Source organism: Mugil cephalus, chromosome 6 (assembly GCF_022458985.1).
Source record: "Mugil cephalus isolate CIBA_MC_2020 chromosome 6, CIBA_Mcephalus_1.1, whole genome shotgun sequence".
In the NCBI taxonomy this organism is placed as follows: Eukaryota; Metazoa; Chordata; class Actinopteri; order Mugiliformes; family Mugilidae; genus Mugil; species Mugil cephalus.
This window is the reverse complement of record NC_061775.1, coordinates 25,458,798-25,486,624: the sequence shown is the minus strand read 5'-3', so window position 1 is coordinate 25,486,624 and position 27,827 is coordinate 25,458,798. Positions and strand designations below refer to the sequence as shown.

Sequence of the window (27,827 nt, the reverse complement as noted above, 5' to 3'; positions counted from 1 at the left end):
CCCCACAAACCCTTTTCATGCTTTGTCGTGTGCACGGATGACGTTTTCAGATAAGAAAAATTGTGTGCACATGCTAAGGTTTGCACAGGAAATCAATCGCTTTCCCGGTTGCTGTGCCACGTGTGAGCCCCAGGCTGTGTTTTTATTTTACAGCCATATGCATGATCACCAAGGCAGCAGCTGATAACAGACACTCAAATTACATTACAGCAATGTACACTTTCATAGGCAGAGATAAGTCGGATTGGTCGCTGCTCTACTTGTAATCGCGTCTGCAGCGAGATGTGCAGACTGCCGGCCCAGATAGGCTCGTGTTGTGTCTACCGAGCAGGGCGCTGTCCCAAATACACCACTCTTCACTCCCTCGGTGACGAACGCGCTGACAACAACGGGAGAGTTAATGGATGTGTAATGGTATGGTAGGCGACTCCAACCCACGAGTGGCCCAAATACTGGGAACGAGGGCCGGATTCCTTTTGAGTGGAAGTAGAAAATAGCGCCATTAATGTTTGATGGTTCTTCTAAAGTAAGCAAAAGCCTGAGAATCGGTCACAAATTTACAGTGACTCAGCGCCGGTTAACCACCTGGAACATCTCACGAAAAGTTCTCTAACATTTTCAGAGCAATGAACTTACTATTCCAAAAAAAAAAAGTGTATTTTTTAAATAGAGCAGTGAATCACTCAGGTTTCTTCTGCCGTTATAAAACGGTGTTAGAAAGCGGGTCAATCCTCCTATCCGTCTGATCGGTGGATGAATGCATTCTCAGGGCTCTAATACCCTTTTTGAGGTATTACGACAATTAAATCACAGCGAGCCCTAAATATATACACACTTTTTTTTATTTATTTTGTTTTTAATCACAAAATATAAGGGTTACATTCATATGAAACACAGGAACAGGCTGGCCTCTATGGTACACATGCGCTAAAGAAGAAAACATCACCCCTTAAATGCTTAAAAAGTGTTTCCATTCAGCTTATTTAAAGGAACCATGTGCTGAGGGAAAACATCAAATGCTGAGAGCACATGATTGTGTGTGTGTTTTTTTTGCATAACATACTGTACAAGATTATATAAAGAATTATTCAGTAGTATTGCATCATGCTGAAAATAATAATAACAGTAGACTTTTGCAAATGTGTCTTGTTAAACCCATAATTTCCATTTAAGTCAGTCAGAATAATGTAAAGGTTAATGTTGTGCGTTAATATTAGTAGTTCAGTGTCAAGGCTTCAATAAAACCTTACAATTCATGGACAAGTTGAATAGGGGTGACTTCTACAGGATAGAAACTCTTCTACTGAGTCAACTGAACGCGGAAATTAATCCAACCCCGTTGTATAATCCACATTTAATATCACACAGAATACCTGGAAAGGTTTACAATACACAAGAATATGCAATATCAATATCTTAAGTGCAATTCATTATTTTGGCACAGTTTCAGATATTAGGTGGTCACTCACTTGTTATCTGTTTGTTGTAAACACACAAGCTACCACAATCTAGTCACCTGCATACAAACAGTGTCTATTCACAAAGAGAGTAAGATAAGTAGTGGCAATAGTAGTAGTGGCAAGGCCGGGCAATAACGCAATAATGATAAGTATCTCAGTATACTGTTCTCAGCAGTACAATATAGACAATGGCAGTAAATCCAGTCAAGTTTAATGGACAATAAGGGGAAGTGAAGTCCACAAAACAGTCAATCACTCCTCATGGTAAATACAGTGTAACAACAGTATAAAGGGGAAGGCCTGTTCAACTGAAGACTGGTTTCTAGTCTGACCCAATAAACTGTCCTCCCGTCCAAAAAGCTGTTTAAACTATGGACAAGCTCATCGTGATGTCACCCATTTGATTCTGAACCTCGAAAATGAAGCCTGAAGTGGGTGGAGCCTGTGGTCGAAATGTTGAATGAGGTTTACATGAGGCCCACATTTGGATACTCCAAATATGGGCATTGGGGTCGTGTTGGGGCGGAGCTAAAGGAGCTTGGGCATTGAGACCCTCCCACCCAACTTGTTAGCTCAAGCTAATAGGTCACTCAAAGTGGGAATTATGCAGAATTTTCTAAAAAAAATGAGTTGAATGTTAACATGCTGTAGACATGTTTAATAATGCTGTAAAGCTGGACTTTTAACATGGAGATTTGTTCCCCTTTGGAGCCTCGAGTGGCCACTCGGTGAACTGCAGCTCTAGCTACCATAATAATACATTAGCAAAAGAAGGAGGAAGTGAGGTGACTAAAGCTCAGTGTATATGAGGTTTGTATTGTTTCTCTTTAGTCTACTTTGTATATAAGGGATATATTTCTTTATATTTTACATATTCTTAACATGTTGTGTACATTTTTTGTTTTGCTGCTGCACCGTAGGCCTGTGAGGAAGGTAATTTCTATCCTGTATTGTGTTGCACATGTCAAAATTGATAATAAAGTTGACTTGACTTGATATATGAAGCAATTGGCTCTAGTGGGTGAAGGGTTCCATAGGGAGGAGCTTGGGGTGGACGGAGGGGTCAACAACACATTTAGTAACTATAACCACGTGTTTGTGCATTGTTGCAATAATAAAGCTGTTTTTTATGCCACATCTAAGCAGGTAAAATAATATAAAGTATGTACTGTGTTTTCTACTGCCAATAAGGGGCTCATGTCAAGTGTTGGTGTTTATCGTCATCAAGGCCCCTTTTACAGAAAATATTTAGATTATTAAAAATTACATGAATACAACAGCATGCATTTATTCGCGTTGTGTATGACTGACTTCTTCAAATAAATAACTGGATACAACCATGTGTATATTGTGATAAATCTCATTATTGCGTGACGTAGGTGTTTTCATGTGATAATATTTGCCCAGCACTAGACGGAGGTAACACAGTTAGCTTATCCTTATCCAGTCCCTTCTGTGTACAGTGCAGTCCACAGAGACTTTGTCTTATCTAGAGGGATTGCATGCAAGGAGCTGGTGTACACAAAGGAAACAGTCTAGAGGGTCACCCCATCGTCGCAGATTCACAGTATTGAGATTTGATGTCATTGGGTAAACGGTCTACAGCGAAGGTTCCGGATTCATGTCCACTGTGGTCGCTGGGTTTGGTCAAACAGACCTCCGCTGGCCTTGTGCATGTGCCCTGTTGACTATATCCTGGTACATCTTGGACCTGAGAAACCGTGGGTAGGAGTCCTTCTCCATGAGGCTGTAGACTTTAGCTTGGACCTCGTTGAGGCTGGTCGGGGATGGGTCTGCCAGGATCTGCTTGGTCTTTTCCCTGGTGCGGTAGTCAATGTTCACCTGGCAGGATAAAGACAGCGAAGAACACTTTGAAAGGAGGGTCACCCACTTCAGTTGATATTACAGGGCTACATTTACTCAGTTCCAGGTGGAGGTGTTTACATGCTTCAAAGAATTCATCAGAATTAAACTTCTTCCACATGTTACAGTGGTGTGGATTGTTGAATGTGCTGCAAATGTCCCAGACGAAGGTATTTCAACTTTACTAACAATGAGGACTTCATTCAATACAGGATGACTAAGATGGAGCCATGTGTCATAACTTACGCCTACATAGCCTACGTTGGCGCGAGCCATTCATACTTGTGCACTCATCAGTCTGGCTCATTCTGTAAATACACCACCCAAGAGCACATCTTTTTTTGTCTGTGTCATTTTCCCCCCAATTGGATTAATTTCTGTTTTTATCGACCTCCTGCGTCACTTTCAACTAGGGCGACGGAAACTTTTGCTCAAATTTCACCCATCACAAGTCACACAGATGTTCATATCTCTGAATCAGTTAACTTTTCCTCGATGTGTTTCATCTTTATTGATCCGAAACATTCAATTCGACAACTGCGGAGCTACCAAGCGGACCAATCACAGCACTTGGGCTTGGTCTGCGTCGCATATGAGGCTTAGTTGCATTTCTGGAAAAGTGCACATCATTCGTTGCCTTCAAATAGACCCAGAAGACTAAATCTCCTATTAGGTAGTCAAGTTGACCCTTGACCTTTTAAAACCAAGCGTATCCCTGGCAGTCCCTGTTAAAGAATTTGGGCCTTAAAGAATTACCGTAACTCACGGTGGTTTGTGCTGCTGACAAAATTAAAACTGTGGCTGATCATTGGGAAGTTGTGGTTTTATGTGGAAGACCTTGATGGCATCTCAAGGGTTTAGCCAGCTTCGTTTTTATCAACAAATCCCCCCAACAACTCTTTCTTTCTGAGTCTCCACGGTCTTGCGTCGCTCCCCAACCTGCAGCCAACAGTAGCGGTGCGTCATCATTACCGTAATGGTTGTAATGGTTGTAATGGTAATGGATGTTTAGGTCTTGAAAGGTTAAGGAGATGCATGACCCGTTTTACATTCTGAGATATTATTGCAATTGTTTAAAGAATAGCCTATCAGTGCCCTTATATGCATGACTTTGTGGACATAAGCACAAGAATAGCTTTGTGGTCAAGAAAAGGAATGGGTGTCATTAAGGTTTTATCCAATACCACAGTCAAACTGTTACTTTTGAAACAGTGCTGGTGCTTAAAAGGTGCTTAACAAATGTAAAACATACATCTTCGGCACAGCAATGGACCTAAGGGGGCGGTAATTAAAAATTCTGTGGCACCGAAATCTGTGTTGCTTTTCTGTCTGGTTACTACTGTTGTGTCAGCACAATCCCTAGTCAAGAAGATAAAGTAACACTGTAATTTGTATACATGAATGCTTATCCTTAATTGATAGTACAACAATCCTTTATTGATGCTAAGTGGGGATAACTATAGAAATACTGGGTAAATTTGGCCTTGACTCTAAATCAAGATAAACTTATTGTTGTTTATGATATGAATACTGATGTCTGAAAAGGCTTTTACAGATGAATGAATACATTAACACTAGTCTCAAAAACACACCTCTCTCGGTGCCTGTACATCAATGAACTCCTTAAAGATCTTGTTTGCTTTCGACACCAGCTTGGCGGAACTCTTGATCTTTTTGTACTCCTCGCAGGCCATCCAAAACTCAATGTTCTCGTCGCTGAATTCTGTCTTGAGAAATGTCCGGAACGCAGCTAGCCCATCTGGTGAGAAGGGAATGAACAGGAAGATTAAAAAAAAAAAAAAAAAAAAAAAAAAAAAAAAGGAGGCAAAACCAAACAAAAACACACAACTCTGAGCACCCATTTCATTTATGTAGAGCAGCTGAGAACTCCCTCTCCTGTGGATGTTTTTCCCCCACTTCACATCAATGGAGTCGCTTGTCCATGTGATATGTGATAATACCCTTCATCCCAGGCTGCTATTTTTCCCAGTACATACACAGTCTTGTGCGGGAAATGGTGCAATAATGGAACACAAACAAATCGGAACAAAATACTCCCACAAAGAGATTGCTCCCCGGTCTTCGTCGGTCAAGATAAGTGATCAATTAATTTGCACCTTATTGATGTTATCATAGGAAGGGCTTGTTTTTGCAAGGGCTTGGGTCACATTGACATGCTATTCCAACCCTGCCTGTTTCTGCTGTTTACCTCATTTAGCAGAGAGGTTGGCCCATTACTCATACGCACATTCTCCTGAGTGTGCTACACCCTACGAAAGTGCACAGGATTAAACAGACAAAAGAGTAAAAAGCAAGATCTCGTAACAAGAACAAGTGTTACCAGTTATTTGACTGAGACCAAGAACTCACCCAAATAACTGGTAACACTTCACAGGCTTTCAAGGGATCTACGATTAACTGTGCATCCACAGCTGAATCAGAAACTGTACACGACAATCAGACTATTTATTTTTTATTGCAGAATCACTAACTGTGTTGTGGTCAGATGTTGGATTCCCTGAATAATCCACCTTTGTGCTGTTTGCACTAATCGCTCAGAAAATGTCCTCAAACATTTCTTCTTTTAGCCTCCGTGGTTATTTCTGCCATTTGCTGCTCTATTCCTGAACATGCTGCAGGACTGTGTATGTGTGTGTCGTTAGGTTCTTGCAAGTGTGATGAGAACATTTACTTATGTAAATATTTGCGTCTATGTATATTTGCATCTAGATCTTCCTGCTATTACTCCTCTAATGTCTGCTAGTGTATTATTCTTTTGTCTGTTAAAACTGTTGAATTATTTGACACTAAAGTCTGCAAGACAGGGACCGTTAAAGTGTTTTTATTGCTGCACATTTGAAAAGCTCTATGGCTTCATGGATGGTTGTGGGCATGCATCCCTGCAGGGGATCACCGAGCGAGGTGTGAGGGCCATAAAAGGGGCAATCAGACTGAAGGTGGAGTACAGGTAAAGTCCGAGGGAGGGTTATAAAGCAGTTTGCCAAAGGTTGTTATAGTAGCTAAATCTAAAGCTAGGACTTTTCAGTTAACTGAAATAAAAAAAATTTACTCCAGAGGAACAGACAAACAAAAATCCTGTGCAGCTTAAGATAGGGACAGTATCTCTCAAGATACTGGCTTCAGCAGATTTTTCTCTCATGACTGAAAGATTGGGGATCACAAGCTACATAATTTGTCAAACCAACTAAGGCCAATTGAACGCAGCAAACCATCGTGCAAAACCTTGTGAGGGCAACTGTTCTGGTATGAACTGTAACCAACATCATAAATACAATACTGCAGTAACAATTAATATGACATCAATATCTGGTTTTACTACCCTTTGCCTTCAAACCAGCATCAATCCTTGCACAAAGTCAGGGATTTTGTAGGATCGTAGACACAGTGTTTGGTCAAGGAAACTTAGTGCAGCAGATGGAAAACACATCAAGCTTATTTCCCTTTGAAATGTGAAGATGTCCAGAGACATCAGCTCAGAACTGTCAGAATCCAGTGGGACCCAGGTTCACCCATCTACTGTCAGAGTTAAAAATCCACCCCTCTGACATGGAAACAAGGCCAAGAGACTCAACTATGAACCAGGAACTGGGCCCAGAAAATTGGTGGCAAGAGATCTGGACTGATGAGTCAACATGTGACATAGTTGTCTGTATCAGAAGGCAGTTTATTCACTGAAGCGCTGGAAAGAGCTACAATAATGAGTGTCTGCAGGCAACAGTGAAGCATGGTGGAGGCTCCTTGTAAGGTTGGGGCTGCGTTTCTACAAATGGAGTTGGAGATTTGGTTTAATGGTGTGCTGAGAAATACAGGCAGATACTTATCCATCATCAATACCATCAGGGAGGAGGATGTTTGGCCCCAAATTTTAGGGGCGGACAAAGAGCCCAAACATACAGCCAAGGTTATTAAGAACTATCTTCAGACTAAAGAAGAACAACTGTTGATGTTGAGCCCTGATCTCAACATCATTGAGTGTGTCTGGGATTACGTGAAGAGACAGAAGGATTTGAGGCAGATCTGTGGTTAGTTCATCAAGATGTTTGGAACGATCTACCAGCTGAGTTCCTTCAGAAAGTGTGTGCAAGTGGACCTGGAAGAACTGATGCTGTCTTGAAGGCAAAGGGTGGTCACACCAGATATTGATTTGATTTAGATTTCTCTTCTGTTCATTTACTGCATTTTGTTAATTGATGAAAAATAAACTATTAGCACTTGCCTTAAACCTTTGCACACACACATATATATATAAATATATATATACTGTGTTATATGTAGGTAGGTCAGTTTGACTTTTTGTTTTTTGTAAAAGTAGCCCACAAGCCAAAAAAAAGTGTTGGCACCCCTGTTGCAGTGTGTCCTCTCCTTTAATGAACTGACAGGAGCCTGTCTGGAGGGACCGGAGCTTAAATACTCGAGAGCAATTAGGAGCAGCTGTGAGTAATAAAGATAAGATGGGCAAGCTGGGGCCGAGATAGTCACAGGAGACTCAGCAACGATCACACGCTGCTTTGGAACCAGCCACGGCATTATTCAAGAAAATAGCTTCCAAGTTAAATTCTTAATATCCTGACAATTTAAAGTTTTTCATGGCGCTGCGGAGGCTCAGCCGTGGCTACGACTCTGATGCAATATGCTTAAAAAGACCTCCTGCTTGTCGGCTTGACAGGGTGTTCTCGCACTAACGAGACGTGTAAGCGTTGACCGTGTGTGCAGATTAGGACCTCCAGATACACACAATCAGCTTCACACATACTACAATGCAGCCGCACAAAAGACACTATTACTTCTTTTAAATTGAATTAAGGTGAATGTGTGAATGCCATTTCCCCCAGAGGGAACATTCAGTCCTGTGTCCCTATGGTACTTATGTAATTTATATATGTCTTTATGTACATGTTGTGGTGCCCTTCTCTAATGCATGGTCAATTGAAATAGGATGCCCCCCTCCTCCCCCGCTCCTGGGTAAGGCTCTATTCCTGGCTCTATGACAAATTTTTATGTTCTCCTGAGTGACATTATCTTCCCAATGTTTATGTGATAAACCAACGTGTTATGTCACAACTCTGTTCTGTACTAAACAGACTGTTCATGCGACTGCCGCTTTCTTTCATTCGAGGCCGACTCTCGTCAACCCTTTTGTTAGCACTGACAGAACAAAGTTAATCACCGAAATGACGAGACATGTGAGTGCTAGTTTTCATCGTAGTTTTGCGTGATGTCTGCTGGAAAAACACAAAAGTGGTTTTATTTAAAACCTTTGAAGAACACAAATCCCCAAAAGATCCAATCATAACATAGTGTTAAGAGACACGTGAATGTTTACTGACTGAGTTTGTGTCACGATTGGACAAGATGAAACTACATCAGAATTCATTAAGACATCTGAAGAGACTGACTTAATTTGAATAAAAATGCAAAGAAGGAGGATTAGAAAAAGTGGAAGGCTGTGAATTGATAGTTTCAGATCAGAGAGGTAAAAAATTAAAAGTATAATTTGTTTGAAGTTATTTCATGGGGAAAGTCTAGCAACAAACCAACTGAGGTTCAAATGACTACAGTGTGTGTATACATATACAAGTCTAAGGTTTTTTATATTGTTGGGTAAAAGAAGAATTTCATTGTATAGGGAAACATGTTTCTACATGCGTAAATGATAATATGATAAATGATAAAAAAATGATAAATCATGTTATATAATAATATATGTGTATATATGTATAATGCTGTGTAAAAATCTACACTAGTAGCAGCTAGGGATGGGTATCGTCAAGGTTTTATCCTTTTGAAACAGTGCTGTTACTGAAAGAATAAAAACAAATAAACTTTATATCAGTTTTCAAACTGTGACGTAACATGTCTTGTACATAAGCTATACCTTGTATTTGCATCAGTTACTTTAGTCCAATACCTTTTACTCTGTGCATACTCCTTGGATACGTCCAAGACAAGACACGCACCACAACTCAAGCTTCCTCTTTTTATGGCTCACTGATCAGTTTATTAATCCTAAACCACAGTTTAGGAATTGGATCATTTCATGAGCAGATTCGCCCACTTGAGTCGCATCACATCAAATGCATCCTGAAAGGCAAAGCAGGTAGGATGTTTGTGAAATTCCAATCAATGGAAATCAAATTTTTCCCAAAGCGTACGTGCTCTCTCATCTCTGAGCGCAATGAGTCTGATGTCACAGATGCTACGTCACTCAGCTTGTTGGAAAAGACAGTTGGAGCATAAATGCATGACCCATTTGTGCAGATGGATGTGTGTGATCGAATCTGTGCAAAGTGTCTGTTTGTTTCAGAGGGAAGGTCAGAGACGACTGTGTGATTCATTATGTGCTAAGAAGTTCTTGCGACACAGAGATTAGACTGTTATATAAGATGTAGGACACAACAAACATGGCTTGTGCTGAAGAAAACAGAAAACAATCGAAGGAATCTTTAACAGCTACATTAATGCATCTTTAATTTCCCTGATGGGGTTTGTAAGAGCCTCGTTAAGTAGTGGCCGTGATCCATGAGCGTAGAAAACATCCACTTACATTTGTGGGAGAGGAGATGATCAAACGATTCAGACCATCGGACGACCTCGTCCGTCGATAGTCTGAAGAAAGAGAGAATCCAAAGGGAACTGCCTGAGTAGGATGCACACCAACCGCTGTGCTTTCATGCATTCATAACACAAAATTCTATTGTATGCACTGTTGAATTTCAACCGAGTTCAATGTATGATTTATCCTCCACTCGCAGTGGTTCTTCCTCTCAAGGCTGCAAGGCCGGACTTACAAGATGAGAGGGTAGAGGAAGAACCAGAGCTGACTTTTGCTTATATTTTAATGCTATTCATGAAGCAGTAATAACGTGGTGGGATGACATGAGATTAAGGAGGAGATTAAAGAGACGCATAATGAGATGGATAATTTTACTCCTCCATCTTGTAGGGTTTTTTTTTTCTTCTGAAGACATAAATAATGGTGCAGCAGGCTTCCCCAATGAATTGTTAACATTGGAGCACCTTAAAAAGGTTACGTGACCTAGTAAAGGGTCCTATGCAAACGAATGCATTAAAAAGACAAAAGATTGAGCTTATTTACGTTACATTCAAGTACTTGCCAGTCGAGTTCAAATTAATCTGATAAAGCTTCATAATAAATCAGGCTCCGTTTGCCCACTCTGAGGAGACGGGCAAATGTTCGGAAAAATGAATTAAAACCAAGGATCCAAGTAAAAATTTGAATACACCAGATAAAAAAAGAAATTTAAAGACGCTGCTTTTCCACAGACCTAGAGACTACAAGTAGATAGCATGTGTCCACGTTGTGCAATTACACTGACCGCCTGAAGGGGGAGACAGATGTTCTCACCTGTACCTTTAAATTTCAAGTGTTACTTGTTAAATGTCACAGCTGCTTCTTAATTGAAACACAACCTCTAATCGCATCCACTGAGCAGAAGCAACAATAATGTAAACCGTGTCATGCGAATGTTTAGAAAGATGGACAGAAGAAAATTACATTTATTTAAAAAGTTGCTCAAATGCTGGCTGATGAAAGTAACAGATTGCATTGAAATATTAAAGATAAATTCTTTGCCTTCAAAGGTTAAGACATGGTTTTATTCATTCATTTGGGGCGGACTCACTTCAGACATCTGGCTGTGGTCTCGTGAGCAGGAGGCAGGAACTCTGAGAAGTCATTGTAGGAGTCAGATTTGTTGGACAGGCAGCCTAGTCTGGTCTTCATGGTGCAGATCCTGCTGAAAAAATAAATAAATCAATAAATAAATAAATAAAAATAAAAAATGATGTTCAGTGCATGCAAACGTGTATTCTCTAATTGCAAGAGGCAACATCATGAATGAGCTGAGACCATGGTCCCTGTATGTTTTGGTCATTCAATTTTCTGTTCAGAAATGGATATTTAAAAAATAGAGTGGTTATCGGATTTTCATTTTGAAATTCCAAAATTATTTCAAAAACATTTTAAATTCATGGCATTTTTCTTTTATGTTTCTTTTGCTGGATAAAGAAAACTTTGAAAAACGCTCGCTTTTAATTTCCTGTTACTAAATATAAAATAGTTAGAAGACAGGAAACATAAAAGCGGCTGTTTTTTCATATTGTAGGACTGGAAGTTGTCCTTTTCAAAATAAGAGCATGTATGAGGACACCGCTGTGCAACAGAAGTTGATGGACATGGATCATTATGTTGTTTTTGGAAGCAGTAAAATAGTCTCAGTGAAGAGGACATGACTGCAGAAAAACTAAGTCGCGTATTTCAGGTAAAACGTAAAAATAACCTCATACAACCAGGGAATGATTAGGTACTAGCTAACATTACTCATGTGTGTGCAGAGATTTATGCCATTGACAAGCCTTGTTTTTCCATCACATCAAAAATCACGTTAGAGGAAGGTTGCAAAGACATGTTAGCCTGAGCTAGCTAGTGAAACTACAGGTAGAAGTCACGTATTCGGGTGATCTGGCCATAAACACAGCAATGTCCTCATATGTGCTCTTACTTTTAAAACGACACCTTCTGGTTGGCAAATATGAAAAAAAATATGTTTCTGACTTCTAATGATTTTTTTTTTGTTACAGAAAATGAAAATCAACCGGTTTTAGAGTTTTGATTATCCATTCTCGACCCTGATAAAGACAAATGCCTTGATTTTCAGTTTCAATTTTTGAATTTTAAAATGAAAATCAAATAACCACTCATTCCAAACGGAGAATCCAGTCACCAAAACATGCACAGACCGACCATCATCCACAGTTCGATGTTTATAATATGCAGAGCTGCAGGAATGTGAACCTAAAGCAAAACTGGAACATTTCCACGATATTTCCTTTGACAACATAAAATCAAAGTGATATCATAAATGCTCCTTTTCGTCTGGACTTTCTATATCTGGAACTGCACACATCAGACGGTGGTATTTACCTTTAAGCTCATCATATTAAAGCTGTTACCAAGGCGGCTAATCGTATGTTTTGGCTCCACGTAGCTGGGTTGCCCCTGTAGATGTTTAGACTATGTATATGTTCTTAAATGCTGATGGGAGATGGCTAATGATGAATAAACTGATCATAAAGAAATCAGATAAGGCCCGGCGGAGCAGACAAAACAGATGCGACTCCATATGCAAAATGCTGACTCAGCTTGGCTCTGACTCATTCAGAATGGAGCTTCAAATATCCAACTTCACTTCCAAATGAGGTTTATTTTTTGACTGTATTATGCAGGCTGGTTTAAGAACCTCCTACACACTGTAACACAGGGCTGATGTTCTACCGGGGCTGAAAATTTAAAAAATGAATGTGGCAACCTCCCTCATCATTTCTTCTTTCTTTATGATAGTACAACAGCATTTTATAGCAAAATTTCCCTAATGATGTTTGAAGGTTCTTGGAAAACATGCAACAGTAAAACAAAAAACAACTGAGGCAATTATGCTATCATGTTATACAGTGGCGCATTGTGTCAGGGCACTTGTAACATCAGCTACAATAACAAAGCACAACACAAAACAGCCCTCAATTGTATAAGGACCGTCTAAAAATGACTCAACGTGTGTTAAATGTGATTTATCACTGTACTAAAATGGAGATTCAAAGCCGCTGAAGTAACCCCCCCAAATCTAGTCACAGTCTGTCCCATCTCATTTGTACACTGCTGCTGTCATGTACTGTTTGTCACTGCTCTGCCTCTGGGACACATGGGTCACTCCAGATGGGGCCGCCATGGATGTGAGGATGCTCCGTCAAAGGCCAAACTTTCCTTTCTCTAAAAAAGGAATCTGTTCTGCAGGGAAACATTCATGGAACCAAATCAAACGAATAGACAAACAGTCCTAAAGGTGTCAGGGAAGGGGACGTTGAGGTGAGGACCCAGGTGCAGGACAATAAGGACGAGGCAGTGAATCCACATAGAAACTTGATACCTATCATTTTATGATTCACTATCCATCTTCTATAAGGGAAATTGATCCCTTATTTCATATGTGGTCTATGAGATTTGAAACCAAACACAAGTTGCTTAAAGATTATTTTAAAAATTTCAAAAACATAACCAAATCACATGCTTATCACTGGAAAACCTTTAACCTCAAACAAAACGAGTACGGCCCAATTAAATCTTTGTCCCTCAGAGATGAGAATGTGGTCGATGATGAAATGCTTGACATTATCCTGTCAAAAGATGTTTTCTCAACTAATTGGGTTAGAATTGATGGTGTGGAGTATACAGCTGGACTTGTTGTTTGCTGTACAATGGAAGAAGACGTGTCAGTCTTTTGTGAAATAAGTGATGTACTTTTGGTTGATAATCACATCTTTTTTTTTTCTGACAAACAAGCCATTCACAGAGAATGTTGATGGTCATCATGCATTCAGAGTATTGCGAAGTGAGGAAAGGTGTGTCATAAAAATGTCAGCGCTTAAATGTTATAAACCGTTTGATATTCAAAGCTCATGCAATGTTTCAGATGAAACTTAATTAATTCACAAATTCAACTTTTTGTTAATAATTAACAGAAAGCGCTGCGTTGAGGCAGGTAAATTCAAAAGAATCATGGACGTGGCATGAAAACAAAGAACATGGCATGAAGACAAAGAACATGGCTTGGGGACAAAATAACATCAAGGAGGTAACACTAACAACATGACAAGGAACAAAGAGGACCAGGACTATAAATACACATGAAGGCTGAGGGATGACAAGACACAGGTGAGACGCATGAGGACAATCAACAGGGGTGAAACCAATGAACAATCAAGGGGCACATGAGGAAACAGACAGAAAATCCAGAACTTAAAACAGGAAATATGAATTTCGCACATGCTACTTTCTGAAGAATATGCTCTACGTATGTTCTGTATCCATAAACTAAGGAAGTAAAATAAAACAAACCCTGGCTCTCTATTGTATTATTAATCCCATATATGATATTACTCAGAAAACTGGTTAGGTTTGCTAAACACAAAGAAAAACAAGTAGCTGAAGCTGGACAGGCTTAGTGATAAAAAGAAGCTAAATATGCCAATAAACTAATGTTTTGTTCTCTAAATAGCTACATATTACTTGTCTGTGAAGATTCCCAGTCATAGACTAAATTAACCATCTCTACAAAAAGATTTATGCAGAAACTGTTGTGCAGGATTTGGTTGCATGTAACAGTCCATACAGAAAAACAAACAGCAAACAAGCTAGGCTTTGCAGTAGTTTTAAATTTTTAACTTAATGTAAAGTGTCCTGTCTTAGATGTGATTTATCCATTTCAATGCCATTCCTGCATTTCAAGCTGCTAGATTGACTGGAATCACACAGAACTGACAGTGTGGACCCAGATATTTTTACTACAGGAGTCTTCAATGTTTTTTCAGGCCAAGGACACCCAAACAAACTGATGGACAGATTAAGCAGGGACCCCCTACCTACTATATGTGTTCTATATTAAACTCAACCTAGTGCCATTTATGAATGTACATTATTATCATTATTATTTTTGTTGCATTCAGTATTAGGCTTTACAAATAATACACATGTTCGCCCTCCTGTTGTACATGTTTGAAGATATTGTCTTCTGCCTCCATTTAATCCTTTACTAAAGACCTATGGTTTACTGGAAGAGCTAAAATCATTATTTATCCCATATAGCATAGTGGATGTTCTCATGTTATTTATTTTTTTTGTCTTGTAATTAGAAGAGACCCTCCAATGTAAGCATGTTCTTTCTGGCAACACTTCTCTTACATAACTATCTGCAGAATATTCTAATCAACGGTGAAACGCTTGAGAATGACAAAAGCAACTTGGAGAATGTCTTTTTAAAAAGCCACCATTTGTTAAATATTCATGCTCAGTATTCCTTCCTCTTACATGATATGAGGGCAGCACGGGGAAGATTGTTTTGGTGTCCGGACCTTGAATTGGGAACATTGGATGTAATGTAGTGTTCATTAGCCGACCAAAAGCCATTTGCTGAAATTAATGGTTTTCATCCACTGCATGAATTCCAAGGCTCTTTGAAAAGTCACTTTGCGTCCTCCATCTATCTCTTACCGTCTGCCATTATTGTGTGTGTGCATGTGCGAAAGAAAGAGCATGTGCATTTGTGTTTGTCTCCAACTAATTCTCCATATCGGGTTTCTGGTATTGCCTTTTAATGAATATTGTTTGGCACTCTGTTTTCCCATCAAGTGTGAGAGGTAAGTGAAGTAAACATATTTCACAGAAGGGAACACGAGTTCATAAAAACCCGCAGATGAAACTCGCCACATCCTGCACTGAGAAACATTCGTTGATGGTTAATGGTTAACACAAAGTTTCAAAAACCTCCCGGAATAAATCTCAACAACACCGGAGGTCTTTTCAGCTCGTTTCAGACACGCTGCAGGTCTGACAACGCCTGCTCCAGAAACACTGTGTTACGTATAAAACAGATGCACTGAACTAGAAGGGTAGTGTGCCTGTCACGCATGTGAGTCACCATCTCAAGGTGCACTGCATTTGTTAATGAAGGGTTATTTTTGGAGGAGGAGAGCAAATAAAAAATAGACAGGGATATTTTAAGCGTAGCGGCCTATGTATAGACATAGAGTTTTATGTCAAAAAGGTAAGAACTCCAGCACCACTATCACTCTAGTACTATATGTAACACTATGGACACGTTATAGTTTCAGTCTCCCTGCAGGTGAGGCTTTTAAAACAACAAATAAAAGGACATTTAAAGAGTCTAATCCTATGTATAGTAGATAATCCAGACTGATAAATCCCTACCGAACATGTAACTGATGTTTGCTTTTCTATAACCTTTGATATCACGCACTTCATTTTAATGTGTGTCAAGTCGTATCTGTATTGCAGAATGACGGAACAATGCTGATTAAATGGATTTAACTTTACATGTTTAAATTTACATGTTCAGACATGCATCTACAATACAAAATTTCACTTTCTGACAGCTGGTGGAAGAAGGAGCAGCTACAGTGAGCTATTAGATGAGGAGCTGCAGCTGGTACAGCACTCACCAGGTTCTCGACCAGGTAACCAACTCCTTTCACGGTTACTTTGTGATATCGAAAGCTCTTAGAAAGATGGCAAGAGGACAACTACTATCTTCATTGAAATGACAGGATGTACAACAATTTAACAATATAAACTTACACACAATATTACACAAAATAGGAAAAAGAAACGTAACTGTATAGTACAGTATGATTGTCTTTTCTACCGAGTACAGACACATTTCAGTAACAGATGGATAATGGATTTAAGTATCAAACTCTGTCCATATCCATCTTTTACTACAGGTGAGGGTGGAGAAACTCCTGTCGCGCACAGACTTGGAGAAAGTTTTGATCTCATCACGCTAGTGATATCGATTCTGGTCTTGGTATCGATACTATCAATATTTAGATCGAATTAACAGTGTGTTGCCTGAACCTGGTCTGTTGAGTTTGCTCTTTTATTTAGTGGGAGGACTCAGATCCCCTTTGTTTTTTTGTTGACTCCCCAGTGGGGTCATTCTGATTATTCTGGGGTGATCTTTAGTGGGACCCTAAGGTTTTCAGAAACAGCTGTAACTTCTGTTAATTCCCATTGTTCGTATTTAGTTTTGCATTATTTCAACTAAACGGCTGTCACTAAATAACTTTTTAGTTCCTGCAAACCATATATTGTGTTTCGTCTCTTTTCCCTAGAAGAGTAGGGCTGTAATAGTATCCTCCTCTGCTTCTCTGTAGTTGGAGTCCCACAGGGCTCAGTCCTAGGCCATCTTCTTTTCTCTCTGTACTCGCTCCCGCTTGGTTTCATACTGTGGTATTTCATTTCACTGTTATACAGACGACTCTCAGATTTATATGGCTCTTAAAAAGAATGAAGCATACTCTGTCAGTCCGTTACCCTTGTCTTGACGACATCAGGGCCTGGATGGCTCTGGACATTTTAAGTTTTAATGAAAAGAAGACAAAAGTGATGGTTTTTGGTGGCACCACTGAGACCCTCTGTCTAGATCTGGGTTCCTTGGCTCAGTACATCAAACCAAACATCACTAACTCGGGAGTCATGGTGGACTCTGATCTCAAGGCAGCTTGCCAGAATAAAGTCAGTTCTTTCGAGGCAGCATTTTGAGACAGTAATCCACACCTTAGTCACCACTCGGCTGGATTAATGTAATGCACTTTATGTGGGTGTTAGTGGATCTTCCATCAACCGTCTCCAGATGGTACAGGTCATTTAACTAGCACACGTGAACCACATTCCCCCATTTTAGCCTCACTTTACTGGTTGCCCATACATTTTTAGGATTCATTTTAAAGTTATTTTATTTGCTTTTAAATCCCTCAATGGTCTTGTCCTACTTCTCTGAGCTGTTGCACCCATATTCACCCACCCACTCTCTCACATCAGCTGATCAGCTCCTCCTGACTTTCTCCAAATCAACCGAGACTGAAACATTAGATAATGGGGAAAAAATGAGAAAAAAAATTATAATTTCCACGATGCATCTGCATCTTTTGATGAAAACTGATTTCAAGTATGACTCATCTGGCTGTGAGCGGCCGTTACGAGCCAGCGTGAAGGGTGCAACGAAAGGTGGAGACGGATATCGGAGTTCCACAATTGAGGGTTTATGTCAGTAATTAAGTTAGAAATGGGGAAATGAGTGACATTTGGTTTCACTAATGCTGCTGAAGGGAGGTTTTCCTGTCAGGTCTTTCCAGCACATGTCTTTTATTCACACCACCACCACTGTGGAGTCACAGTCACAATCAAGCACATTCACCTCAAAACACTTGCACTGTCACTGCAAGGCCAATGGAGTTGCAACACAACTAGCAACACATATAGTGTGTTTGACATAGTTCTACATATATCGATGTAAGAATCTTATATATAAAGCACTTGGAATTGACTTGTTAATAAGAGCAAGGCCACAGAAGCTCTTTGCATATGAGTGCTATTTTGGCTAGGCTCTTTGAGATTGTCTTTGAGATGAGATGTCAGGGTGTAGAGGTGTTAGGAGGTGAGGACCCAGATGCAGGACTGATAATGAGGCACGAAGTTCAAACAAAAGGTTTTCAATGATTAACAAAAAGCGCTTCGCATGGCAGGAAAACCAAACATACAAAAGAATCATCAAACATGGCAAGGTAACATGGTAACATAGAACAAGACATGGAAACATGGATCTAACAATAACGACACAACAAGGAACAAGACAAAAGGCAGGGCTATATATACACAAGAGGGCTCAGGGCTGACAAGACACAGGTGAAACAGATCAGGACAATCAACACAGGTGAAACCAATTAACAATCAAGAGACAAAGAGGAACAAGAGACAGGAAACCTGGAAACTGACAAAATAAAACAGGAAACACAAAACATGACATGACAAAGCACAAGGAGACAGGAAACTTCAAAACAGACACAGAACCTTGACACCATCTTTCTTATACTGATCAGCACCTTGATCTGTTCTCCGTATTTTTTAGTTGCTTTTAAAGTGTTTTTGTGTGTCTGTGTCAGGCTGCATCCTGCTGGGGTCATCAAGGAGTGTCATAGCTATGGGGTGGGGGTGTCTGGTCTGGTCTGGTCTAGGTGGGTGCTACATGTCTAAGTAACATCCACACGAATGAATACCAGTTCCAAATGTTTCCCAGCAGATGTTATTTCCTTCTCCTGTCACTGGGTTTAATGTGGCTGATCGGTGTAAGTAAGAGTGAGGTTCATTTCGATTGCATGAGATCGCAACCAGTGATTTGAACTTAAAGTAAAGATTCAAATATGAAACGGGGACGCATTTCACAGCAGCTCCAATCTGTGCGTCGGTCGCTGAAGGCTTGTTTCCATTTCCTCCACTACGGTCAAATTTCTATGTGTGACAACATGTGGCATTATCAGCAGGCAAAGGTCATCGGGTGAAACTGATGAGAAGAGACGCGGACATATTGATAAGTCTTGTGCGTGCCGAGCTGTCAGTGCAATGACAGCGGATCTCTCCCTCCTGCGCTCTCCCCTCCTCTGTTTTGACAAGCCCACGTCTCCCTGGCTGTTGTGAGCTACATTTTTCGTCTGCAGTGTGCCTCAGACACGTGCTTCTGCTGAGCTATTTATAAAAATCCCTGACAAATCCATGTAGTCAGGAGGAAGCAGTGCATGTTCTATTCAGCCATGCAGCAAGGCCGGCTCCTGGAGGAAAGGGGCTAAAAACGGCAACAGTGCTCTCAGACATACACAAGTGCGCCTTATGAATCCCAAAGTAGCAGGCGGCATCCGCTGGACCTCCACGAGTTGAGATGCCTGTTGGGGTTGGTGGATTTAGAAGGGAAAATGAAGATCATAGAAGTTGTTTCTCTGCGTTTATGAATATCTTCTTTGATGTTACCTAACTTGGTGCAATGCAGGTCGCCTCTCCACGTCCTAATTTTCTGGGTGCTGACAGGAGACGCCCCGCAGCTCCGTACAGTAGATGCATGCGGAGTTAGTTAGCAGGCGTTAGGAAACTTAACGACGAGTGGAGCAAATTCTGCAGAATCTACAGCTTAAAAATAGCCTTTCAGAATTCTTTAAAGATTCATGCCGCACTGATGCGTGACTGTGTATGCACGGACGCCCGGGCGCACATACCCGCAGTGACGCCGTCGTTGACGCTCAAAGGAGAAGCGAAGCCAGTGTCAGGTCATCTCTCGAGTTAAAAGATCATCTGAAGAACAGATCATCTCTGCCCTCGTTCCCGCTGAGTGCACTTTAAAAATAGCAGCTTGTCATGTTTTAAAGTCATCGGCTGCGCGGCTGTGCCCAATTATATCCTGTTTTTATCTTATATCTGGGACATTCTGCCAACATGCGTCATACTGTATTTTTTTATAGCACCATGTTGTGTTAATACTTTAACAACACAGAGAAAAAGTGACAATTACCAGGCTGCTACTGCTAGTGTGGTGACAGAACTCGTACGTGGACACTAACACTAACACCGCTACTCAAACCAACCGAACTACAACCAAGCTAAATATAACAGCAGTCACTGGGCACGATGGAGACGGATGCTTTAAAAATAATGGCCGTGTAGGTGAAGTAGGCTCTTCAGGGTGTTTTAAGAAAACAAATAAACTTATGTTTATCCATCCATCATGCAGGAGCCTATCCCAGCTGTCAACGGGCATGAGGCAGGGTGCACCTGCCTCATGCCCGTACACGGACAGAACAGGCTGGTACAGACTTCTACAAGGCTAACGTGGAGAGACAATCACTCTAACTCCGTCACTCCTCCGGCTGAGGTGGCCACGTGTCTGGTTCTAGGCCAGACGGTCTGGTTTATGTCACCATGTTAGCACAACTTAGCGCTTGTTTGTTTTCCTTTCTGACATAATCTGTAGTACTTGTACTTTTTAATAGTGTAGAACACTAGTCAAGTAGCTCTCCTTTCTGCTTTCTATCGTGTGTGCTTGTTTTCACTTGTTTTGTGGCGTCATTAAATAAAAACACTCCTTATCACAGTTTCGGCAAATCTTCTCTGTTGTGTCACCGTCGTCTCTTTCTTATTGCTCTTCTGTAGTTGTTTACCACGTTACGATGAGTGAAACAGCAAATGTTACGTAGTGAAAAAGTGGTGACAATATGAACACTGCACATTGTTTTATGTGAGATTTACAAGTTTCGTTAGCAAAATTAGCAAGTGCAGTAAGATGTGGAGCATTTAGCAAAAAAAACTATTTTACAAAACTTCATCTTTTTTCGGTCGACGCCTGAACTATAACTTCATACAGGACGAAAGATTTTCCAACTTTTAATGTGGAGAATTACGTGCACACTTGTGTCGTGTTGTTGTTGGTTGCACTAAACCTCAGTGGTTATTTAGCTTGCTGATGGCCACTGAAGTTACATGAAACAGCGACGCACAAGCTGCAACACTGTCTTTTCTGTCCCCCACCTCCTAAATAGCATATAGGTCAGAGTTTTTGTCTCACTTCGCTTCCTCAAAAAAAAAAATATCTGCATGTAACATCACTGGTATCTGATAAAACACTGACTGAATAATGGCATTAACAAATGGGTTTTGTTTTACAAAATAGACTTTTGGAGAGTCCACTATATGTAGACACTATTTCAAATCACCAATTAACCTGACAAACACGTCTTTGGACATGAAAATCCATGAAGGCACAGGGAGAACATGCAGTCTCATCACAGAAACTTTTAGGTATGTCCATGTCATCTTTGCTTAAAACTTCACATGTCCTGCTTCCCTGCAGCTCCGCAGGTTTGTACAGCGACCTCCTTTCACACATTATTAATTAATGAATCCTCCAGCTTTTCTGCTGTTTCTCATTTCTCATTCACTGGTTTTTATCTCTGTCACACCTGTAGATATTCACAGGCTTCTACAGGAATCCTGACTCTCCTCAACACTAATGAGGAGTGTTTCAGAAAATGTTGAAGGTAGCAGAAATTCAGACAGTTTGCAGAGTAGGTACATATGGAGGAAACATTACGTTTAATTAGGATTAAATAACACATTTAAAATTGAGATATTTGTAGAAAATCAATTTTTTTTTCAATTCTAAAGATTATCCATGTCAACTGTTGTCAGCATTTCTATCGCCCTTAGAAATATGCAAAACGCAAATATCGCAATAGAACTGGTAATGGAAACGCCTACATTTCCCAAAACCTCTCAAATATCTAAAGCTAAAACACTATTGTGAAAAGTGTATCACAGAAGTGTAATGTAAACACTTTTTTCGCATTTCACTGGAGATGACACAAGGGGTCATGTGACCAGTTTATGTGAAGTCCATCTTCCTCAAATTCTCTCTGGTGAGACAGGATTTTAAGAGAATTATGGGATATCGCAAGAGGAGAGTTTACAAAACACTTTTCAATGGAAACACGCACTTTATTGAAATTTGCGTGTATAACGGAAACTCGTAGCTAATGTGCCATTGCATGCTTTTCCTCAGTGACACCTGTAGATGTTCACAGGCTAATAGAGGAATCATCACATTTCTCCACACTAAGGAGGAGTATTTCATAAAATGTTGACAGTAGCAGAAATTCAGCCAATTTGCAAACAGAGCAGATGCACATGGAGGAAAGAGTATATTTAATCAGGATTACTTCTGCAAGCTATTTAAAGAAAATCGAGGTGATTAAAGTCTAAACATTATCAGTGTCAATGCACTAGAAGCAACACACATTATTTCTTGGATAATCCTCAAATTCTGCTGCAACTGCTGCCAAATGTTTCATCATAATTCATCGTGCAGTTTTTTACTCCCCCATTCATTCCACAGTTCTGTTTTCAGGCTAATTAACATGCGCCGTGACTCAGGCGACGACTTATCAAAGAGCGACTGAGCGGCGGCGAAGCTCTGGCAGGTCTGTGCGCGTCCCAGTCCCCTCTACTCCTGCCAAGTTGTCAGATTTGGGTCCTGAGTCACAGGGAGCACAAACTGTGGCCTCCGCGCTGGTGTTTTTTACGCCCGCGTGTGTGTCTATGTTTGTGCGCGCCGCGGCCCGAGAGCGGAAGCCGAGATGCCCACGGAAGTGTGTGTCAGACCATCTGATGCGTTGCCACCTTTAGCTACAACAGAAGGAGAAGTCAGAGCTGATTTTTTTTTTTTTTGTGTGTGTGTGTGTGTGTGTGTGTGTGTTCATTTCTGCCACGGGCTGACATGTCCACAACACAATTTACCCCGCGGGAGGAGCCGCTATCTGCGAGTTTGATCCAGCGAACACCTGCAGCTACTAACACCACAGCTCCTCTCTGACCTTTGTCTTTTTTTTCTCATGCAACACAACACAGCTAAAAAAAAAAAAATCCGAAAACGTGATGATGCTATAAAAGGCTCCTCGTTTTCACACGTTATCTGATCTTCTTTTAAAAGGGACTAAATTGGTCTAACTTCTCTCCACGTGTTTTTTTTTGTTTTTCCTCCAGTGCTACAGGACCCTGGTCGCTGCTGTTTACAGTAAACACAGTCCTGACGGGTCAAGGGCGGCTTTGGAGATGCTTCTGGGAACACACAGCGTGGGGAAATAAAAATGACACACACGCACAAAAAAAGAGGTCAGATACAGATGATGCAATGAGTCAGACTCTTGAATTATTTTTTTTCCTCCAGATAAATGTTTCTAATTCTTCTCAGAACGTATGGATGAGTCATTTCACGTCACAGAACGTCCTTCTAACCTCTATTGTCAATTTGCAAAGTCTGCTTTGAGACTATAATAATAGTATAACGTGTTTCTTTCTGTGTTCAGGCATAGATTTCACTACTTGTTGAACTTTTGTTTTCCCACTTGGCGCTGACTAGTCACCCACTATGCAAACTACGATTTTTCCATCTAACAGCTACATTTAAACACAAACAGGAGTAATTAGCTCAGTCAGATAATTAGAAAATACTTAAGTTTGATCTAAAAATCATGTTCCCTACTATAAATGATGTTCCACGTCCCCGCCGTGTCCTCTGAGGAATCCTGCGAGGACACCTGAGCTCGTTCCTCACTTCCAGCAGTCACCCTGGGATAAAGCTGCCCGGGGGCTTTTCACCACGTAACTCCCCGAGTCTATTTTCATCTGCTCTCCACTCAGAGAACTAAACTAATGTATTGTTAGATTAATGTCACTCCTCCGCTCCACAGGGTCTCCTAAATCTATTTATTGTGCATCCGAGTAATCTGTGTGGAGTTCACAAACTCCTGCAGCTTATAATTTAATCTACAAAAGTACACAGATGCACTGCTCAGGTTTTACTAGGGCAAGGTACATTATCTGTCAGTGCCGCCGGCTTGTTCATTTGGATTAATGTCATTGCTCGACCTGAAGCCACAGTGCTTTTTACTGCTCCACACTTTAATCATGCTACATTTATAGTATGTGGAAGACAATCAGGCAAAACATTATGACCACTAACAGGAGACTTATGAGTCAAAGTTTTGCCGGGAAACTTTTGGACCTGACATTCATTCATGTGCATGTTCCTTAGATATGTAGCACCCACCTAAACCAGACAAGGGTGCCCCCACCCCATAGCAATGACACTCCTTGATGGCAGCAGGATGCAGCCTGACACACACACACAAACACTTTAGGAACAACTAAAAAAAAAAAAAAAAAAACATGATGATCTCCAAATTCAGTAAATCCCAAAGTGATCAAGTGTCTGTGGGGGGGGGATCCACAGAGGCCCCCTCCCCTTAAAGCCGCCCCACTAACACTCAGAAGGCCCATGTCCATTCTCTGATGAGGCAAAACGGAGACATACACAATATTAGGTGGTCATAATGTTGTGCCTGATCTCAGTGTATTGTGTCTGGATGTTGCTTTTGCCAAACTTTTACTGATGCTACTGCAGCAAAAGAATCAATAGGGTGTGTGATACTTTAACCTAAAGAACAACTATCATGTGTTCAGCCTGAGCTGCTCCAAACACATGTAACTGATTTAACTGAAAGCTTTGCTAACATGCTAACCAACCAGAAGTCTAAAACATGTCAGCAGTTAAACCTCATACGTTGCTGGAGAGAGCCACTTATTCTATTAATCATGATAAAAAAAATAAAAATAAAACCCCCTCCTGGATCTACCCAGATCTCTGCTTCCAGCTGTGCTAACATGTACACAACGTCCATGCCGGCGTCACTCGTCTCAGGCGCAAAGAGTCTGCGAATGGCCCTCCTCAATGTCTTTGCCAAGTATTCGGCTTCTCTCGGATCACACTGCGAGTGAATCTGCTCATCACTGACTGGACAGGACTATTAAAAGCACACGCGTGTCCAGGACGATAAGGGCACACCACTGGCTTCAGGAGAACATTGTGCAGGGTGATAAAATTAGAGCTTGTCATGTACTGTTGGCTAAATCCGGACATGATGAGATGTGACTGTAGTGAATAGGCTTTTGTGCGGCGCTGCTAAATGTCTTGTTTGTGGTAATGGTAGGCTAAGGAAGGGAAGATTTCATTAAGGACTAATTATGGTGATTTGGTACGGAGTTAGGGCGACCAGTGCAATTGGGAAAAGAAACAGTACTAGCTTGTCTAAACATCTTGAATTAAAAGCAATCATGTTTTTTTTTTTTTTTTTTTAGAATATAAGCAGGAAAAAGTAGAAGAAAAGCAAATTGGCTGCCAAGATTTTGTCATCACGACAAAAAATCTGCGCTGGATGAACACGTGTGAGCCCATCACCCTCTCCACCTTACGTGACAAATCCTATGATGCAGGTGTACAGTACTTTAGTGTCTTTTTCCTACCTGGGGCGGTTGGGTCAGGATGCCAAAGCTCTTTGTTCTTTTCATCTTTAACTGTTCAGCGCTGACAAACTGCACGCGCCTCTTATCACTCATCCCGCCTTTAGCCATTTATGTAATCAGTTTGTTCCAGGGATTTATTTTGAATTGCAGAAAGCGGCTTCATCTCCGCGGCCCGTCAGCGTGTCGACGGAAAGCGTTTCTCTACAGTGGGATTTAACGCCGTGTTGTCACAGGAATGTTGCACTTGCTCACTTATTTGCACCGTTTACATGTGGTGACAATGCTGGCGAACGCCAGAGCCGAGGACCTTTACACTTTGCTCTGAAATCAGCTGCAGACACAATTAGTATGTAATGCTCCTGCATTACTTTTTTCATAAAGAGTTTGTCACTTTCTTACTGTATATCTAACCGGGCAGATTCTCTGTCTTGTTGCATAGATTTTTCGATATTGACAACCACTGCCAAATTAAAGATGCCCGTGAAAACTAAACTGCACGCTCTCCGGACTACCAATAAGGCATTACCACGACTTTAATCCATTTGTCTGGTGGTAACATTTGGAACAAGCAAGATTACATCCATATAAAACTAAAGTGCATTAGCAAATACATTTTGTGGGGATGGGGGGGTCATCCCACTCACTCAGATTATCCCTTTTTTTTTTTTATCTCGTTTGGACTTTTTTTTTCCAGCTGGGGTAAGCAGGAAACATGAGGAGAGAGGATCACATGCAACAAAAGTCCCCGTCTGGAGTTTAACCGGGCTCGTTGCATAATATTCATCTTGGAAGCGCTGGTTCACAGGGATGCTGTCATTCGCTGCCAGTATATTTTTGCCCCCTTTTCGTGCATGATTAAACAATTCGTTGGGGAAAAGCTTGTTTGCTTTGTAGCAGAGACTTGGTTCTCATGTCTGTAGCGTTAATACAAAACTACTGTCAGAAGACAGCTAGCTTAGGTTAGCTTAGCACTGCAAAAAAGGCAGAAAAAAACTGAAATAACAGCAAGCTCGGCCATGTCCACAGATTACATAATAGAGGCAGGATTGCTGAGGCTGAATAACCAGTTTAAAGGTGTTGGTAGGTAGGGTGGATGTCTCCCTTCTATTTCCTGTCTCTGTGCTGAACACTTGCTGAGTCGTACTGATGTTCTGATCTACGTTTTGCATCAGATATGGAGGAATGTATGGAAAGATGTCATGGAAAACTGTAAAAAATACATTTTCAAAGCTAACTAGCTAACTGTAGCTAACTATGGGATCCATATTCAGTGAGAGACAAATTATTTCCATGAACATAGATCCAGTGTCAAAAACAAGATTAACAATAAAAACTGCTGCTACTGCTGAACTGACCTTGTGTCACAGGAAGTATAAACAAAGATAACAGTCAAGAAGGATTAAAAAGAGGAAACACAGAAACATCAGTGGCATCTAACGACTTGTACATGCCTCACCCTGAGGTGGCACTTGTGGGCGCTTCAAAGCCCCACTCCGTCTTTGATAGCTCTGCTGAGTGACATTTACTGGACGGAGAAGCCCCTCAGAGGCAGAAGCATCAAGGGCGGAAAGGTGGGGGGGCGTGAACTGATTTTCAATAGAGCTCACAGGAAACGGTAGCGAGAGCATGCATGAATAAGCAATCAGACATTCGTACATGCATGTTTTACAAACACCCATGGAGTGTCAAGTATTAGCAGAACTCTCCAGTGTGAAGCTTTTCGCTGCCGTCTACAATATTAGCCACAAAGACATCACGTCACTTCATTAACAGTGTTTCCCTGATTTAACAGTAAGCCTCCATTCAAAGCTGCACATCATAATCTGCCATGTGAACCATTAAGAACAGCAGAGCCCCGTGTAACGCGTGGAGCTCAGTGTCCACGGCGGAATTACATAACACTCTGTCATTCAATAAATGAATATGGATCTTTTACCTTGAGTCCGGTGTGTGTGAAAGCAGCTGGACTATTTCTCCCCTTCTCTTTAACCACTGCCTATCCCCAACGCACGTTTTGGCAGATTGCAGCCTCCGTCTAGCCAATGCTGGTGTGTATTTGTATGGAATTGTGCAGCTCAGGACTGAAGATATCTAGTGTTTCTGATGCCAGCGAGTGGGAGCTACATGCAGCATGCTCATTGGTGTGAAAACGTTGGGGGGAGAGTGCAGCCGAGAAGGGTAGAGACAGAGGCAGAGGGGGTGGAAGCGCGGAG

At 41.0% G+C, this 27,827-nt stretch overlaps 1 protein-coding gene across 2 annotated transcripts; it reads right to left on the bottom strand.

Annotated features, from left to right (window-relative positions):
- Positions 1-824: 824 nt before the first annotated feature.
- rgs8 (regulator of G protein signaling 8) lies at positions 825-27,827 on the bottom strand. Of its 2 annotated transcripts, none has more exons than XM_047588206.1 (5): positions 27,551-27,827; positions 10,988-11,101; positions 9,889-9,950; positions 4,916-5,082; positions 825-3,302 (listed from the first exon to the last, which is right to left on the bottom strand). In XM_047588206.1, the coding sequence occupies exons 2-5, from the start codon at positions 11,086-11,088 to the stop codon at positions 3,108-3,110; spliced, it is 525 nt and encodes a 174-aa protein (XP_047444162.1). In that variant the 5' UTR covers positions 11,089-11,101; positions 27,551-27,827; the 3' UTR covers positions 825-3,107. The 2 variants fall into 2 exon arrangements, with proteins under 2 accessions (XP_047444162.1, XP_047444163.1); XM_047588207.1 differs by having other exon boundaries at positions 10,988-11,098; positions 27,551-27,826.

Bases quoted from the DNA above. Each gene is read 5' to 3' on its own strand.
- rgs8 (XM_047588206.1), bottom strand. From the start codon at position 11,088: ATGAAGACCAGACTAGGCTGCCTGTCCAACAAATCTGACTCCTACAAT. The intron at 9,951-10,987 runs GTGAGTCCGCCC...CTCTTTCTTCAG, and splicing joins ACCACAGCCAGATGTCTGAA to ACTATCGACGGACGAGGTCG. The intron at 3,303-4,915 runs GTGTGTTTTTGA...TTATCCTGCCAG, and splicing joins ATGTACAGGCACCGAGAGAG to GTGAACATTGACTACCGCAC.